General features: G+C 38.2%; 1 protein-coding gene across 1 annotated transcript in view; it reads left to right on the forward strand.

The window, feature by feature from the left end:
* MMS22L (MMS22 like, DNA repair protein) overlaps window positions 1–7,980 on the forward strand; it is a 94,986-nt gene extending 87,006 nt beyond the window's left edge. The window contains exons 21-25 of the mRNA XM_068677875.1: window positions 933–1,144; window positions 3,397–3,563; window positions 4,979–5,075; window positions 6,201–6,368; window positions 7,777–7,980. Coding sequence (XP_068533976.1) covers window positions 933–1,144; window positions 3,397–3,563; window positions 4,979–5,075; window positions 6,201–6,368; window positions 7,777–7,858 — 726 coding nt within the window. The 3' untranslated portion in view covers window positions 7,859–7,980. The remainder of the gene's footprint in view (window positions 1–932; window positions 1,145–3,396; window positions 3,564–4,978; window positions 5,076–6,200; window positions 6,369–7,776) is intronic.
* The last annotated feature ends 7,018 nt before the right edge of the window (window positions 7,981–14,998 follow it).

A 14,998-nucleotide genomic window follows, 5' to 3' on the forward strand; every position in this document is an offset into this window, starting at 1 on the left:
AGTCTGGATTGCAAACATATGGACTACAGTGCTAATGGAAGCTTGAAGTACTGTTGAAGTTGCTGTCTAGGGATCTCTGTGCTTGAACTTCTTTTATGTCATTGTTCCTGTTGGACAAAACTATTGTGAAAACTGCATTCTGAAGAGACTTCTACTTGTACTCCTTACTGTGACCCTTGTGATAGGAGACAATTGGGCTTTTTTTTCCCTTAGTGATTCATTCTTCTTCCTTTCAGTAACCAAAAGAATGGGAAGTGAATTCTTAACTTTATCTCACATAAACTTTTACAAATAAGAAAGATATTCCCTTCCCACAGGTGAAACTTGTATGTTTTATAACTATGGGTAGTGTTCACATAGAAACTTGCCTAGACAACACCTACTTTCGTTATAGATCTTTCTCTGGCATCAATATAGCTTATATTGGATAAGTCACACCAGTTTTAGCCTTATTGTAAACAGATTTAAAAAAAATCTTTAAATCCCTTACAAATGGCGTCTAATTTGCTCTAACTTGTTCATGCTATCAGCAAATTTTTTTTCTTGTCAGACTGCTATTCCTATCTTCTTTAGACCACACATGTAGTTGAAAAAGAAATGAGGAGCTTTGGGGCACAAAAAGCCTTTCTCAGGTCTGAAATGCCAAGGTTTTCTTTCAGATTTGAAAGGAAGATTGTATGCCCCAAAGATCATCTTCCAAGTATATTAGTTCGTCCAGTAGGAAGACTTTTTCTCCTTTGTAAGCCATGACTTGACATTTTATCCATAGACTGTCATAGGTGTAGCAAGTTGTTGATATTTACTTGTCATGCAGTAGGTTACCTGTACAGCAGTAATTTACATGCAGTGTATAAGGAGTTATTTACCTTTCTGTTGTTGAACTTGCTCAGTAGTAGTTAGACTTACTCAATTTCTTTCTCTTTCTTTCACAGGGCCTATCCTTTATATGTTGCCAGACCCAAACTCAGGGGGCCTATTTAAATCAACTGCTTGGGAGCATTATTCAGCATTATTTTGGACGATTTCTTCCTTCTTCACCAACTGCACTTGGAGTTGGACAGCATCCTTTGCTGACTGCTTTATGCAGCTCCATTACAGTCCCCCAGATGCTCCGTCTACGGAAGACCACTCTGCATGTCATAAAGTAAGGCCCAGCGAAGAACAAAACATCACTTACTCAGATTTCACAAATAGCTAATGAGAAAGGGAATGTCGCTGTTGTTTTCTCAATAACTGATAGTTATGCTGGGTAGGGAGCCAAGGAAGGGCAAAGCATATAGAGCAGGAAGGTAAAACTGAGATTTGGAAACCAGTGAGAGAGTCACTGAGGATGGAGGTCCTAGACTATAATAAAAAATATCTCATATGGCCACATGAAAAGCAAGCATGTTTCCAAAAACATTGCACTCCAATATACCTCGTCATATGGTTGTATCTCAGGCTGTATCTAGGGTCACAGAGTCAGTTGTCACAGCTGCCTGTGCATGGGAGGATGAGGTGCTCTTGTGAGTGTCAGAATATACATAGATGTGCCAGCTACCCAGGGGAAGTAAAGATTTTGGGGTGTGGGAAAACAGAGATGTAAAGATACAGTCTGCATTTTTTTCTTCATGTTGGGAGAAAAATTACTCCCCCCTCAAATATAAGACGATTGCCTATATCTGAGGTAAATTTATTTTTCTTTGTTAAAGAGTGTGTGTACACGTTGATTAAAATAATATCGGTGTTGAATGTAGGTAAATATGGTAGGCAATGTTGTAAGTAAAGCCTATATTATCACATATTAAGGGAGTGAATTAAGATTTCACAGTCTTCTGACATTTTTTATGAACTTATGAATACTCAAACTTTGTCATCTTAATAAAGTTATTTGTGAATGTGTGCATGCATGTGTGAATTTTAAGCTTGATAGTGGAAGGAAAGTTCTGAAAGTGTAATGGCACTTGGTGACTTGTAAGACATGAAACATTTCTTAGTGATCTGGGAAGAATATCTTAGAACGGAACAGCAGCCTGATTTATAAACTGTTGGGTGGTCAGGAGACAGTCACTAGGTCCACAGATAAATACATTCAAAGTTCATTGGCCTTTTTACCATACAAAAGTTAACAAATATCTTGCTGCTGCACAGAGAAAATTGAACCAGAGTGTATTATCTAGGTCAGAGAATCATTTGAGTGGAAGCATATGCTACCCACCCCCAAAAAATAGTCGGCAATTCCCATAGTAAGTTAATGGGATAGGAGATTTCAGAGATACTAACGGAAGACCACATGATGCAAAGGATATAGAAGTGTTACAATTTTTATTTTGTAAGTTATGTCAATGTGCATTCAAATATTCAGATCTTTTAAAGTCAGTTTTATTTGAAAGTGTAAATTTGTATGTGTGCCTTATAAAATTTTTTAACAAGGATAACAGTTTTTAATTGATGCGTTGCTCAGCAGACAAATTTGCTGGTTTGGGTAGCTAAGGGTAATTACTATTAAATATCTACACAGTTATTTTGAAGGTTCTGGGAGTGCTCTTGTTAACTGATGAATAAATGTTGTGATCTGTTTACCTGCACCCTTCTCTCCTGGATGTTCCAAAGTAACAGTCATTGTCTTCAGTTTTCGGCAAAGTCGTTTGTAATGTCAAATCAACAGTTGTTCAATCTTGCATCACTTTTTTTGGAAAAATATATTTTTTAAAAAAAGTAAAAATTAAAAAAGTAATTAAAATTGGGACAGCCAATGTCAGCAATGTCAAAACTTGTTCTTGTTGCAGACTGACAGGTTACCTTTTTTTTTGTGACCAGTTTTGTACTGGAGATGATTATGTTAACTCTGAGGGAGCAAAAGCAGAGATTCACAGAATCACGGAATTGAAGGGGTTGGAAGGGACCTTGAAAGATCATCGGGTCCAACCAGATTGTTCTGTTTCAACATACCATTGACAAAAGTAACAGTACCAGTAGCGACAGAGGAGCTGTTACCACAAGTTGAATTGTGAACTGACAATAGCACATAAAGCTAAATAAAGTAATTGAAAAACAGCTATATTTTGGATGTTGTTTTGAATCCTACTTTTATTCAGTTATTTTACGCAGCTTTAACTTTTATAGTCACACTTGGCTTTTAAACTATAATTATGACTGCTATTTTTTAGTTCCCTCAACAGAAGAGTCAAAAGGCATCACTGTCCTCTGATAAATTGGGAGCCATTTCTAAGACTAAGATAAATAGAAGCCATTAGCAGAGTCTAGATAAAGATAGAAATCTATGTAACAGGCCTCCTGCTGAAATATCACAATGTTATTTTCAAGTACGTGGTGCTTGCACTGAATGAAAGACAAATGAAAGAAAAATAAAATAAAACAACTCAGACTATGTTTTGGTTTGCTTTGTCTTCCCAGTGAGAACTATCTGCAGTTCAAAGGCAGTGCTCCGCCTCCTCGCTTGGCCTCGGTTCTTGCTTTCATTCTTGAAGTGCTTCAGCGAACGCAAACCACTGCACAGTGTGACGTCGGCTTGGTTCTCCCGCCTGTGTTGAAATGCTTGGTGCTGGTTAATGAGCTGCAAGGTGAGCCCCTTCTTTGCTTTTAATACGTCTCTCTACACCTGTACGACTTTTATACTGGCTGAGCATCCTTCATCCCAATGTGCAAGTTTTCCATGGCTTTTAGATGAGGAGAATGAGGTGCATTAGCCAGATAAACCGGACAAGCTTTGGCTGGTCATTAAGTAGGCTGGGACTTATGTCTCCAAGACAGGAGTTCTGCTCTCAGACTCACGTGCTGTTCTCTGATGAACTCATGATCGGTTTGTCAGGAATCTGAAGAGCATTTCCATTCTCCCATACTTCCCAGCTCATTTCTCCCAGACTTTGTAACTGTGGAAGTTTTCTTACACCTAAAGCTTTTAGCCCAAATTAGTCTAGTACATGTTCTCCGTGTAGAGGCATCAGAAAGCAACCCGCTACTTTTAATCCATTTATGAAGGGATCTTTGAGTCTCCTTTTCTTTCAGCACGTTCCGGTTGGTAGTGATAACTTCATTTTTAGCTTCCTAAAAAATGAAGTACTGTGTTCACCCCACAGTTGTATACTGAATGTGAATGTGCCAACAATTTCCACTCCTTGCTGCCAGTAGAGGTATTAGGCAACGTGGGGATTTACCTCTGACTTCTCCAGAAAATTTTGGCTAATAAAGCAATTTTTGATTCTGTTCTGTGAAAATTTCAAGGACAAGATATGCTCGGGTTAGCTGAATTAGCACACACCTTTCTCCCCACTTCTGCTATCATAGCCATATCTGTCTGAAGCTGAAAGTACCCACTTTGCAGTGTGCTGTGGGGTAGAGTGAGCTGAATGTCCCATGCTGATGTAGCCATCAACACACTGCCTGCCTAGACAGGACTCCACTATGCCCTTGTAGAGAAGCTGTTGCAGCTCAGCTCCACCGTTACAAAGGAAGAGCTGTATCTTGCATCTTGAATATTTGGAAAAAAATAAATGGAAGAAACTAGTGATTTTTGTTATTGTTGTCTGAAAAAAGCACAAACAGGTGGAATTCAGAGCAATACCTACCACTGAACATAAGGAGTAGATCTGTATAGCTCTGGGTAGGATATAATGCCATGACTGCTCTTCTTCTATTCAAATAGGAATGATTGAAGAATACAAACAAAACTCAAATTTAAATAAAATCCCTATTTCCACTAAGTGTATGTCTCTGCCCTGATTCAGAGACAATATTGTACTTAAAAATCTGTATGCTTAAAGAATAATGGTGGTGAAAATAGGACTTTTGCATAAATCTGTGATTCATTCTGTTCTTTATAACCAATCTAACTAACTGCTCTAAGTCATTTCACTTGTATCAAAGTAAGATAAAAACCATTTTTTTCCTCATTTAAAAATTGTAATCTTCATGAAAGACATTCTCCAGATGGTCAGTTCAAGAGCTCTGTGTGAATCTTGTGATTTTTTTTTTACAGTTAAAAAAATATCTACAGACATTGTGCAGTGCATGGTAGAAGGCTGCCAAGTGGGGTCAGGAGGAGAACATGCCACCCAGCTGACTTCTGTATTTAGGTAACTAGAAAATATGCCAATTGGCAGTGAATCTGCTGCAATCCAATTGACAGCAAACATGTTTTCTTTAAATAACTAATTATCTTTAACATACCACATTGTCTCTTGTTTATGGCACTTAAATTATGGTACTTTTGGCACTGGTTTTAAACGTTGCTTGGCCAAAGAGACAGAGCAAAAATATAGAGAATCATTATCTGTGTTTTCATGGATTAGGTACTGTTTTGAAAGGACTACAGTAGAGAGGTACACTGCTGCTGTAATGGGAAAATCTCCTCGTGAATGGTGATGCTGAGTATAAGGTCCTATGGGGGATATGCATGCCTAATTTGAATTGTATATAATGGAGATCAAATCCTCATAAAACAAGTTTTGCTTTCTAGTTTATTAATTTCTATGACAAGTAAATAAAATTATTTTAATGTTAGTTATAGTTACTCCATACATCTGCAACATCCTTCCTGTAGTGTCCTGTTCTTCATGTGGATACAGCAGAGCTAAGACCCAAAGACATTTTGCAAACCTGAACACTGGTGCTGTGTTGGGTTATATCTAGATGAAAGCTCCAGACACATTTTCTGAACTCCGTGTGTAATGCAGAGGCTTTGAGGTGTTTCACTCCAGTGGTGTAACTTCTCATTCAAATGTAATCTGTGCTCTTTAAAGACCTCAAGCCCTCAGGAAGATGAATGGATACACTTCCACCCTGCTTAAGATCTAGTGGAGCTTTAGAAAGAAATGCTTATGTTGTTTCTGCAGATTTCAATCTAGATGTCTTGTCTTAATGGACTTTTTCATTTATTAAATAATAAATACATCTTTTAGTTTTCCATTCAGACAGCTGCAATACAAAGTAAAGTGCTCAGGAAGAAGTCAGCCCTGACGAAACAGCAGCAGAATCTGACAATTTGCTTGAAAATAAATGTGTGGGTTTTTTTCCTCAGCATTAGCCTTCAAAACCATGGCTCTGTTTGGAGAAGGTATTCCATGTAGAGTATTTCAGTGTAACAATAGGAAAATTTCCATGCAGCCAGATTGCTTGTTCTGATTACTCTTCAGTTGTTCTTGGCATGTTCTCTGTATCTGGTTTTGACCTTGCATTAAATGCCTCTGTGTCCCCCTCAGGCAGTTTATCCAGGACTACATTGCAGTGTATGATCACCGGGTTTACAGCATATTAGAAGCAGTGGCAGTCTTGGATCAGACGTTAGTTACCAGCCTGATTCCCACAATGACACAGGCTCTGAAGGATTCAGAGTACAAACAAGGTCTTGGAAGAAATGCTGCACAAAGGTTTGTTTTTTGTTTAATGCTGCTTTTTGATAATGAATAGTAGGGTATATTCTCTTGAAAGAAAGCAATGTTAGACAGCAGTACAGATACTAAAAAATTAGTGATTTTTAAAAGTGTTCAAACAAAATCTACTTTGCTCATGCCTTTCATGATTTTAAGCCATGTTTGTTAAGTATCTTTAGAGATATTTTGACGCTAGGGCTACAGACCCACACAGAACAGAGCCAGGCTGCCTCTGTTCACTACACTCTATGTTATAAAGCATGCAATGAAGAAAAATTCCTGCCCCAATGAATTATCCTTAAGTAAGTCCCTGTTTTAGATAACTTCATGGCTTAGATGTAAAATTACAGTTTAATCAGATATCATCTCAGATGCTTGGAAAGAAATATCTGTGGCTGAATTTTAAGAGTTCTTTTATATTATAAACTTCTGGGAGTTGTGGCTGTTCAGAAAAGGCCAGCCTCCTCTCCAACAGGCACAGCAGAATCACATTTTCTCCATTTGCCCCCTTGAGAACTAAGGACAGAAATATTTGACTTGTGAATCCATCTAGCCTTAGAAGCAAATGGCACAAGGTGAGCTACTCAGCACAGTTGGTGGCTTCTCTTGGTGCAGATGCAGCAGTGAACTTTTAGCAACCATATTAAATGTTGCTACAAAAATCGAGGCAGCTCTGCACCTAAGCCAAAAGGGCTCCTTCCATTAGATCTCCTAACTGGAATGCAGGTTCTAGCAGGTCAAGGCCAGATCCTGGCTTCAGTGTCTGCGTTACACATACTGGTACCCCTCAAAGAGTAGATCCTTGTCACACCTCAGCCTGGAGAAGTTTTGATGTACAGGTACACTTTGGCAGGGCCTGGGTAGTTTAAAAACAAACAAAAACCAGTCATTTAAGAATGAAATTAATGGGATGGTAAAGGTTATTCAAGTAGTGCACATTGGCTATGTAATGAAAAATATTTAATTCATTTATAATTGTATTATTCCCTTTTTATTAGCTTGGTAGTCTAGTATCTCACATCATCGTGCCTGTAGCATGAGTCACAGAGAGATTTCCTATGCGGAAATCAGATAGCGAAAACGGTGAAGTCTCATTGCAGATCTCCTCTAAGCCCTGGTTAACTCCATGTTTTAAAATAAAACAAAAATCTATTTCACAGCAGCTCCCTAAGGAAAGAGACTTCTAAGTATCTTCACAACACTTATAGCTGTAAATTATGCAACCCTCATTCTTCCTCCAACCCGGCCATGCTAAAAATTCACAGCAAACAAAGCTGTGGATAAATAGGGAAAGAAAAAGTTATTGTGGGTTCATATCCCAATGTGTTTGGAAATTATGTGCTTTTACTCCTCAGACGTGTGAAACTTTTAACTAACACATCACTTTTTTTTTGTTTTTCAACAGAGAAGCCTATAAAAGACTCTTATCTTACCTCTCAGAGGCTGGACAAAATGAGATACAAAAACTGGAAAATGAGACAGGTTAGCAGTATTGATGGTGATTGATCCTTTCCTCTGACAATGTTGATACCTAAAACTGCTCTGTACAATACAGTAGCCTAGTTTTTATCTTTACAACTGCAATCCATTTATCCTTTTTTTTTTTCAAGCTATGTATTAATTTTAATGATTTCTATGGTATTTGAATATTGTCATGCATCTGAAGAGTAACTGAATATACTGCTGAATGGTGATTAAGAGGTATGGCAAATTTATTACATGTCCAAATGTCTACATGAACAGAGCCTGTATTGCAACATACAAGGCAGGATTTAAAAAAAAAAATAATAAAATCAGAGTAATTACACAGAACTCAATTCACATTGAGACCTGACCCTCTTAACACTGTCCTTTTGAAAACCTTCAGTATATTCTTAAGAAAATTGTAGCTTTGTGACTTCTAATTTATTATGTTAGGAGAATGAGAAAAAGTTATCTGTAGTACTGAGCTTTTTGAATGCAGTGCATTCACCAGGAGTTGGGCCAGTATGGTATATATTAAGAAAGGTCATGTATATATGTTGCACAAAATGTATATAGCTGTCTTAACCTTCCGCCTGTATTAAAACATTAAAGTTTTTCAGTTTCCAGTGCAAAATCTCTTCTGTTGTGTTTGTGGGTAATAGAAGAAAACATAGGCTCAGATTTCCTGACCTCTTCCTTTTCAGTAATGTTTTAAAATTAACCCAGAATTTACAGGGATCCCATGTTGTTCTTTATTAGTCATGACACTGCTAATAACACATTCAACTTACAATTGGTATAAATAGTGTGAGAAAAGAGAAAGAGGACAGTAGACCTCTGAAGGAAATGCTTATTTGGGATATTTATTTCATTTGAAATAAATAGTCTAGCAGTTACTTCTGTTTCCTTCAAAAGCTGGATTTATCAAGTATTTTGCTGCATTTTGGATTATCCTTTGGGTCTTTCCAGAAGGAGTCTAGCTCTAACTTTTTCTGTGTTTTTTCCAAAGTTCTCAGGAAACTTCCATTAATGCCTATGGAATTCAAATTTTTCACTCCCCACAGTAACCCATATTTTTGCAACCACTTACTGGACCCTAGGAATAGTAAGTTTTGCCTTAATGGCAGCACTGGTGAACAGGCTGCTTCGTTTTAACGTTATTCAGATTTTAACTTTATGATATTAATGGGAAGGAAAGATTACTTTTGCGTCTCAAAAATGCCACCAAAAAAAATCTTGGTCAGAGCGACTTTACTTCCTTCATGGTAATTTTATCAAGTCCGAATAGATAATCTTTTTCCCTAAATCAGCTATCGTTACTTTGGATAATGCAATAACTAAAAGCCTCTTTAGGCTACTTAATAGTGCAGAACATGAAGGTTCTTTTCATTATGAAAGTGACTTATTGAACTTGCATTGTAGCTTCTTGTAAGCTTCTCTACCTGGGAGGAGTTTTATTCATCTCAAGAGAATTGTACTTCTAAAAAGCTTTTAAAAAATAAATAAGTTTTCCGAGTAAGATTAATAGAGATGTCTCTTCAAAATTTGAGTCCTACCACCCAGATTACAGAACAGATGTCTGACTGTAGTATTACTTCCTGAAAGTAAAACCTTGCACCTGTAAAGGATGGAGCAGACACAACAAATCATTTAATGATGTGTTTAGCAGATTGTTAAAGACACATTTAATACTAGCTGTAGTGGTTGGAAGTTTCTGAAAAAGCAACAGAGCTTTATGCAAATGGTAACAGCTCAGTGCATAAGAAACTGATTTAAACAGTTTGGAAATTATCATTCTTCTCTGTCAGAAAGTTAATGTGAACAGAAATAAAGTATTTTGCATCATATTCATCAACCACTGCCAAATGGGCAATCTGGTTTGGTCTAATTATTTGGTATGGACATTTGCAGATGTGACTGACAGTTTTGATAATATTAATGAGATGAAGGCTTGCAGAGTATTACTCTAGACTAACTTACCAAGTATACACCAAAACAGCAGTCCAAAATTAGTTAAAAAATAGAAGAAAGTGCTAAATTTAAGTACAGTATTAAAAAATGACTGATAACCACCACAAAACTAAACAAATGATGTATTATCTTAGACAATATGTTAGATAATTATATTAGACAATAATTGTTTTATGTGTCTTATTAGATGCTGTCCATATAAAGCTTAAATATTGCTTAGTGTATGGAGTAAACCTTTCTATATTATTTTTCATGCAGTTTGGTTTATAAAAAGTAAAAATGCCTACCTCCCTTGTACATGGGGAACTGCTAAAGCTAGAGCAGGAAATCCTGGAAAGCTTCAGCTTCTACGCTGGTTGCTACCCCTGACAGGAGCAGGTCATCTGCATGTAGGTACAAAGGCTGCCTCTTCACTGTGCTTAATGAGTTGCAGGACAGAGCTTTGCTGCAAATCAGGTAAAGGGGATGTGAACAAAAGATTTCCACCTGCTGGTAAGCCTGCAGTATCCTTAGCCTCACTCAGAGGAAAGGAACTCAGCCCCTGCTGAGCTTTCTTCTTCTCCCTCCACCAAAGATTCAACCCCATGGTCATTTGTGAAATGGGTGGCCATCTTCTGAGGCATCTGCATTGGATCTTGTATGCAGAACAGGAAAAATGTGAAAGCAGAGGCTTTCACTCAGAGATTCACGCTTTGATCTGTTCTGCCAGGGATCAGTATCCTGGTGGCATGGAGCTGGGTTTTTGTGGCAGCTGAAAACGTCACCTCAGGGTTTAGCCAGCAGATACTTCAGTGTGCTGCAATTTGGGCAGCAGCCAACAAGAATTTTTTTCTCTCTCAGTGACTCCCTAGTCTTAAGCTTACTTAAGCGTCTTCCTTCCGAGCAGTTTTCCTGCCAGTATTTTTTGGGATGGAGGGGTTGTAAGCACTTATATTTGAACTGGAACGAGTAGGCATGGCTGATATTACTAGCAAGTCATACACCAACCTCAGAGACTCACTTAAGTGATCATCACCTCTGCAATGTGTTGGGACAGGCAATTTCAGACATCTGTTTTCAAGGCAATGTAGATAGAAATCTACAGGGAGCATCAGAGCAGAAATCCTCTGCAAACCAGGGGGTGTAGATGTGTCACTGTCTAACCCTGCATTAGATTTTGGAGTCTTTATTTCTCAGGAGAAATGGGCAGTGAGCTACCAGAAGCTTCCACTACCACTGTGCAGGTGTCTTTCTCTGCCAAGTCCCCTGTAGGGTCATCTGCCCTCCACTAAGTGATATAGATAACTGTTCTCCACTGAGTCTCAGGGGAGGATCCCTGCAAAGCTATTAAGCAAGGCTCCTGTGACAAGAATGTTGATAATTGGAAAACGGGGTCAAGCCTCAAATCTGAGATGATGTCTAGCAGATGAAGAAATTATGTCCTGAGATCACCTTCCCAGAGATGTATACCAAGCCTTACTCTGAATGTGTTAAGAGTGTAAATACAAGCTCATTGACTGCAGAGAAGACAAGAACTGCCACTTGGATGCTATCAGCCCCTGACAGTAGCAGCTCTGTCAATCAGTTGGTGAGGGGGAGCCACACTTCCAGAGGCATGCTAGAGCTTAAAGAAGGCACTTGCCAAAAGCAGCTTGAGCATTGTAAATTATTATTATTATTTTTAGGGGACAGTTGCTCTTGCAAGCAATTTGTCCTGAAAGATGGCTTCAGAAGGTATACATGTTCCTTTCTTTTACCCAGTATTGCTATTATTTTACAACAACTGGAAGATTTTTGCTTACAATTATTCAAATTGTTTTAGAGGATAATGGGCATTTCTACTATCTTATGGAAAATACTGTGGTTGAGATCACACTGTCCATATGGCTGTAGACCTATGCAGGGGGAGCTTCACCAATTTGACTGGCCTCATTTAGATCAATGGCACGAATGTGACCTAATCCAAACTTCCCAGAACTTGTGAAATTACTAAAAATTAATAACATTTTAATTACTTAAAATAAGGAAAATTGGCTTCCTGGAGGAACTGTTCAGTTAGCACCTGGCCAACTGCATATTCTTAAGAGAAATTGGTGTAGTGGCCACTAACATGTAAGCTTCAAAGGAATAGTACAGCCTACTGTGCCCATCCATTTGTAAATCTGTGTGTTGGGTTTTTTAACAGGCTGGAGCATTTTGGCCCCAGTTCTCCAAACATTATTTAAAGATCTTATGACATATTTGCCTCTATGTTCAAAAGTTACATTTCAGAAATAATCCATCATCCCAGTAGTATTTAGACAGGCAAATGCCATTGCAATTCTGCTTCTTTTACCCAACTTTTTGAGGCTTTTGTGGCCTCCCACAGGCTTGGAGCAAGAGTATTACTAAGGTTAGAGTTAATAATGAAATTCAGAAAGCCTTCACCAAACACTGAGGGTTAGTCCTCCTCCCCTTCTACATATGAAAAGTTCATGGTATTAAGCCATTTTGAATGTTAATTACATCATGGCAGGATCAACGTATTTCAATGGTGTGTTAGCAAAATATTAAATCTCCATAAGCTTTTTCTTCCCCAAAGCCTGCTGCGTGGTCCATCCCCAATATCTTCTTTGTGTTTAGCAATGCTAATAGTGTTGACAAGAGCTCTCTTTAAAGTCCAGCCGGCTCGAGCCTTGTAGGCATTTTCTCCACTGATTTTAGGAGCTTGAGGACTACTGTGCCCTTTCAGCTCTCAATTCCTACATACTGGAAAAAGGAGTAGAAAGTATTTCGTTTTTCTATTATTCTCCCTGTTCCAGAATTCAGGATACTGATCACCTCTGACCCATCATTGTCCTTGTGGTGTGAAACAGATGTCCAGCACATCATGAACAATGGCAGGGAGAAGAAAGTCTGGTTTATCGTTCCTTTAGTAACCCTAAAATAACTGAAAAATGATGGAGGGAGAGACAGAAACCTTCTATTCAAAATTCACATGCAACTTCCATTAGTCCCACAAAGCTGTCCATCTATTTTATAAGAATTTCCCATTTTTTATTGTTATTAAAGAACAGGAACATGATAATTTAAATTATTCCTTGCTTTCATTTTCAATGACAAAAAAAAAATAGTGGGGGAAGGCACTTGTTTCAATAAAAGAGCCTCTGAAATAGAAAAATTTATGCCTTTTATGCTGGAATAGAGCAGCAGACCTGTGCAAAGAAAAAGGTTCTGCGTATCTTGTAATTGCACAGGAGAGGAGCTGCCAACAGCACATACTACTTACTACTAGTCATTTAAGGAACTTCTTTAACTGTCCACCTAAATGCAATGTATTTCCCTCAGGAAACTGAAAAGAGGTTTTATTGCAGTCTGTTTTTCCTTCCCTCAGTAGCTTCAGAAAATTATGTATGCATGCGTATTTTCAGTTTAATCATATTTTATAATTTTTAACTATTACTTAAAACTCAAATTCAGTGTAATCAGCCCATCTGTTAGCAATGGTTATAAAATTATGTTGAAGATTAAAAATCTGATGCAGTGTCAATATGTCCTAGCATAATTAGGCTTGTTTTATGATGAATGACTAGGATATGGCTTTTGTCTACTTGAGCAGCATTGAAATGGTAACCCTTTTGTGGGCTCAATATACAAAACATAGAAGTACGTATAAAACAAAGCAGAACAACGAGTGCCTGGATCCTGCACTCACAGATGTGATGTCTTTGCAGGACTTCATAATTACCAACAGATTAATTCCCTGTCAAAACCAAATTCAATGAATTGTTCAGTCCAACAAACATTATCTCAGATATACAGTCATCCCTGTAAAGTGTCACCCAAAGAGGCATTAAAATTTTTGAGTTTGCTAGTCATCAGTTTTAGAAAGGGCCGACATGACGTGTATTGCACTGGCAGAAAAATTACCTCAGTTGCAAGGTTAAGAGCATTGCTAAAAATACTTGTTCTGTTCTTCAGTACGTTAAGTATTGCAACATAACCTAATCTACCCATAGTAAGAGTTAACATTTTAAGCATTTTAATTCTGGCATTACTGTGAAAAAACTATACATAACCATCTCTATTGAAAAAACATCATGTGGATATTTTTTCCCTTTAAAATGTGTCCTTCAAAAAAAAAAAAAAAAAAAGCTTAAATTTTGCGAAATTAAACTGTAGAAGCCCTTTACATAGTCTATGTGCTAAACTTCCTGCAAAGTCTTCCTCCGCTACAAACTCTGACTGCAGATGAAGTGTTTTAACCTTGCCCTCTTAATTTATTCTACATTCTAATTTTCAATAAACAGATGCCGCCTCCTTTCGCGCTTGTTTCCACATTGTTCCACATTCTGCCTGTGTTGTTTCTGCATGTGTGAATATTCAATTATCTATTTCTCCACGATTCTGCAACTGATCTACTAAATGTCTGTACAGGTTTGGGGGAGGGTAACCAGGGAAGGCAAAACTTACGGAAAAAAAGAGTCACAAAAGTTTGAATTAGCTTAGGAGTCAGGTACTCTCCCTGAAAGCTAAGTTATAACGAAAAACATAAGTACCAACTAGAAATGCAAGGATTACAAACATGCTACTGCAGGGAAACAGACTAGCTGCACACTGGCTCATAACACATAAGCATTTCTTTGCTCGGCACTTGGGTGTGAAATGCTCAACAGAAACCAAAGGGGCAGAAGAAGCCGTTGGTGTTAGCGTCCTCTTGGTGCTGCTGCAGCATGTCAATACTGTGCAAGGCTGCTTCTGGAATCTGTCTTTTTGGACAAAAAGCACGAAGCAGCTGATTGCTATTGTGGTTATTTATAGCTAAGAATTGCTGATAAAACATCTTCAGACTCAAAGGTGAAGTGTGCCGTATAAAGGACAAAATTTTACTTTTCATGGGAATGACCCCAAAAAGGAGATCACAGGACAGGAGTAAAAGTACAAAGGCTCCTCATTACAGCTCTTAAGACCCTGTGGCCCAGCAGCCTAGCTGCAGAAATGCACAGAACTGCACTGGCTTCCAAACTCACCAGTTTACAACTGCTGCTGCATTATTCAGCTGTAAAGGTACCTGTTTCCTGAAGCGCCTCCTGCGTTCTTGCTGGCTGTAACCTGCTCCATTACCTTGCACAATTTCCCAGCTGGGAACCTGAGTGAATTGTGCTGGCAGCTGCTTTCACACTGCGCTGGTCTGACTCCAGGAACAGAATGATCAAGCGTGGAAATATTCTTAT

The sequence above is a fragment of the Anas acuta genome, chromosome 3, assembly GCF_963932015.1.
Source record: "Anas acuta chromosome 3, bAnaAcu1.1, whole genome shotgun sequence".
NCBI lineage: Eukaryota > Metazoa > Chordata > Aves > Anseriformes > Anatidae > Anas > Anas acuta.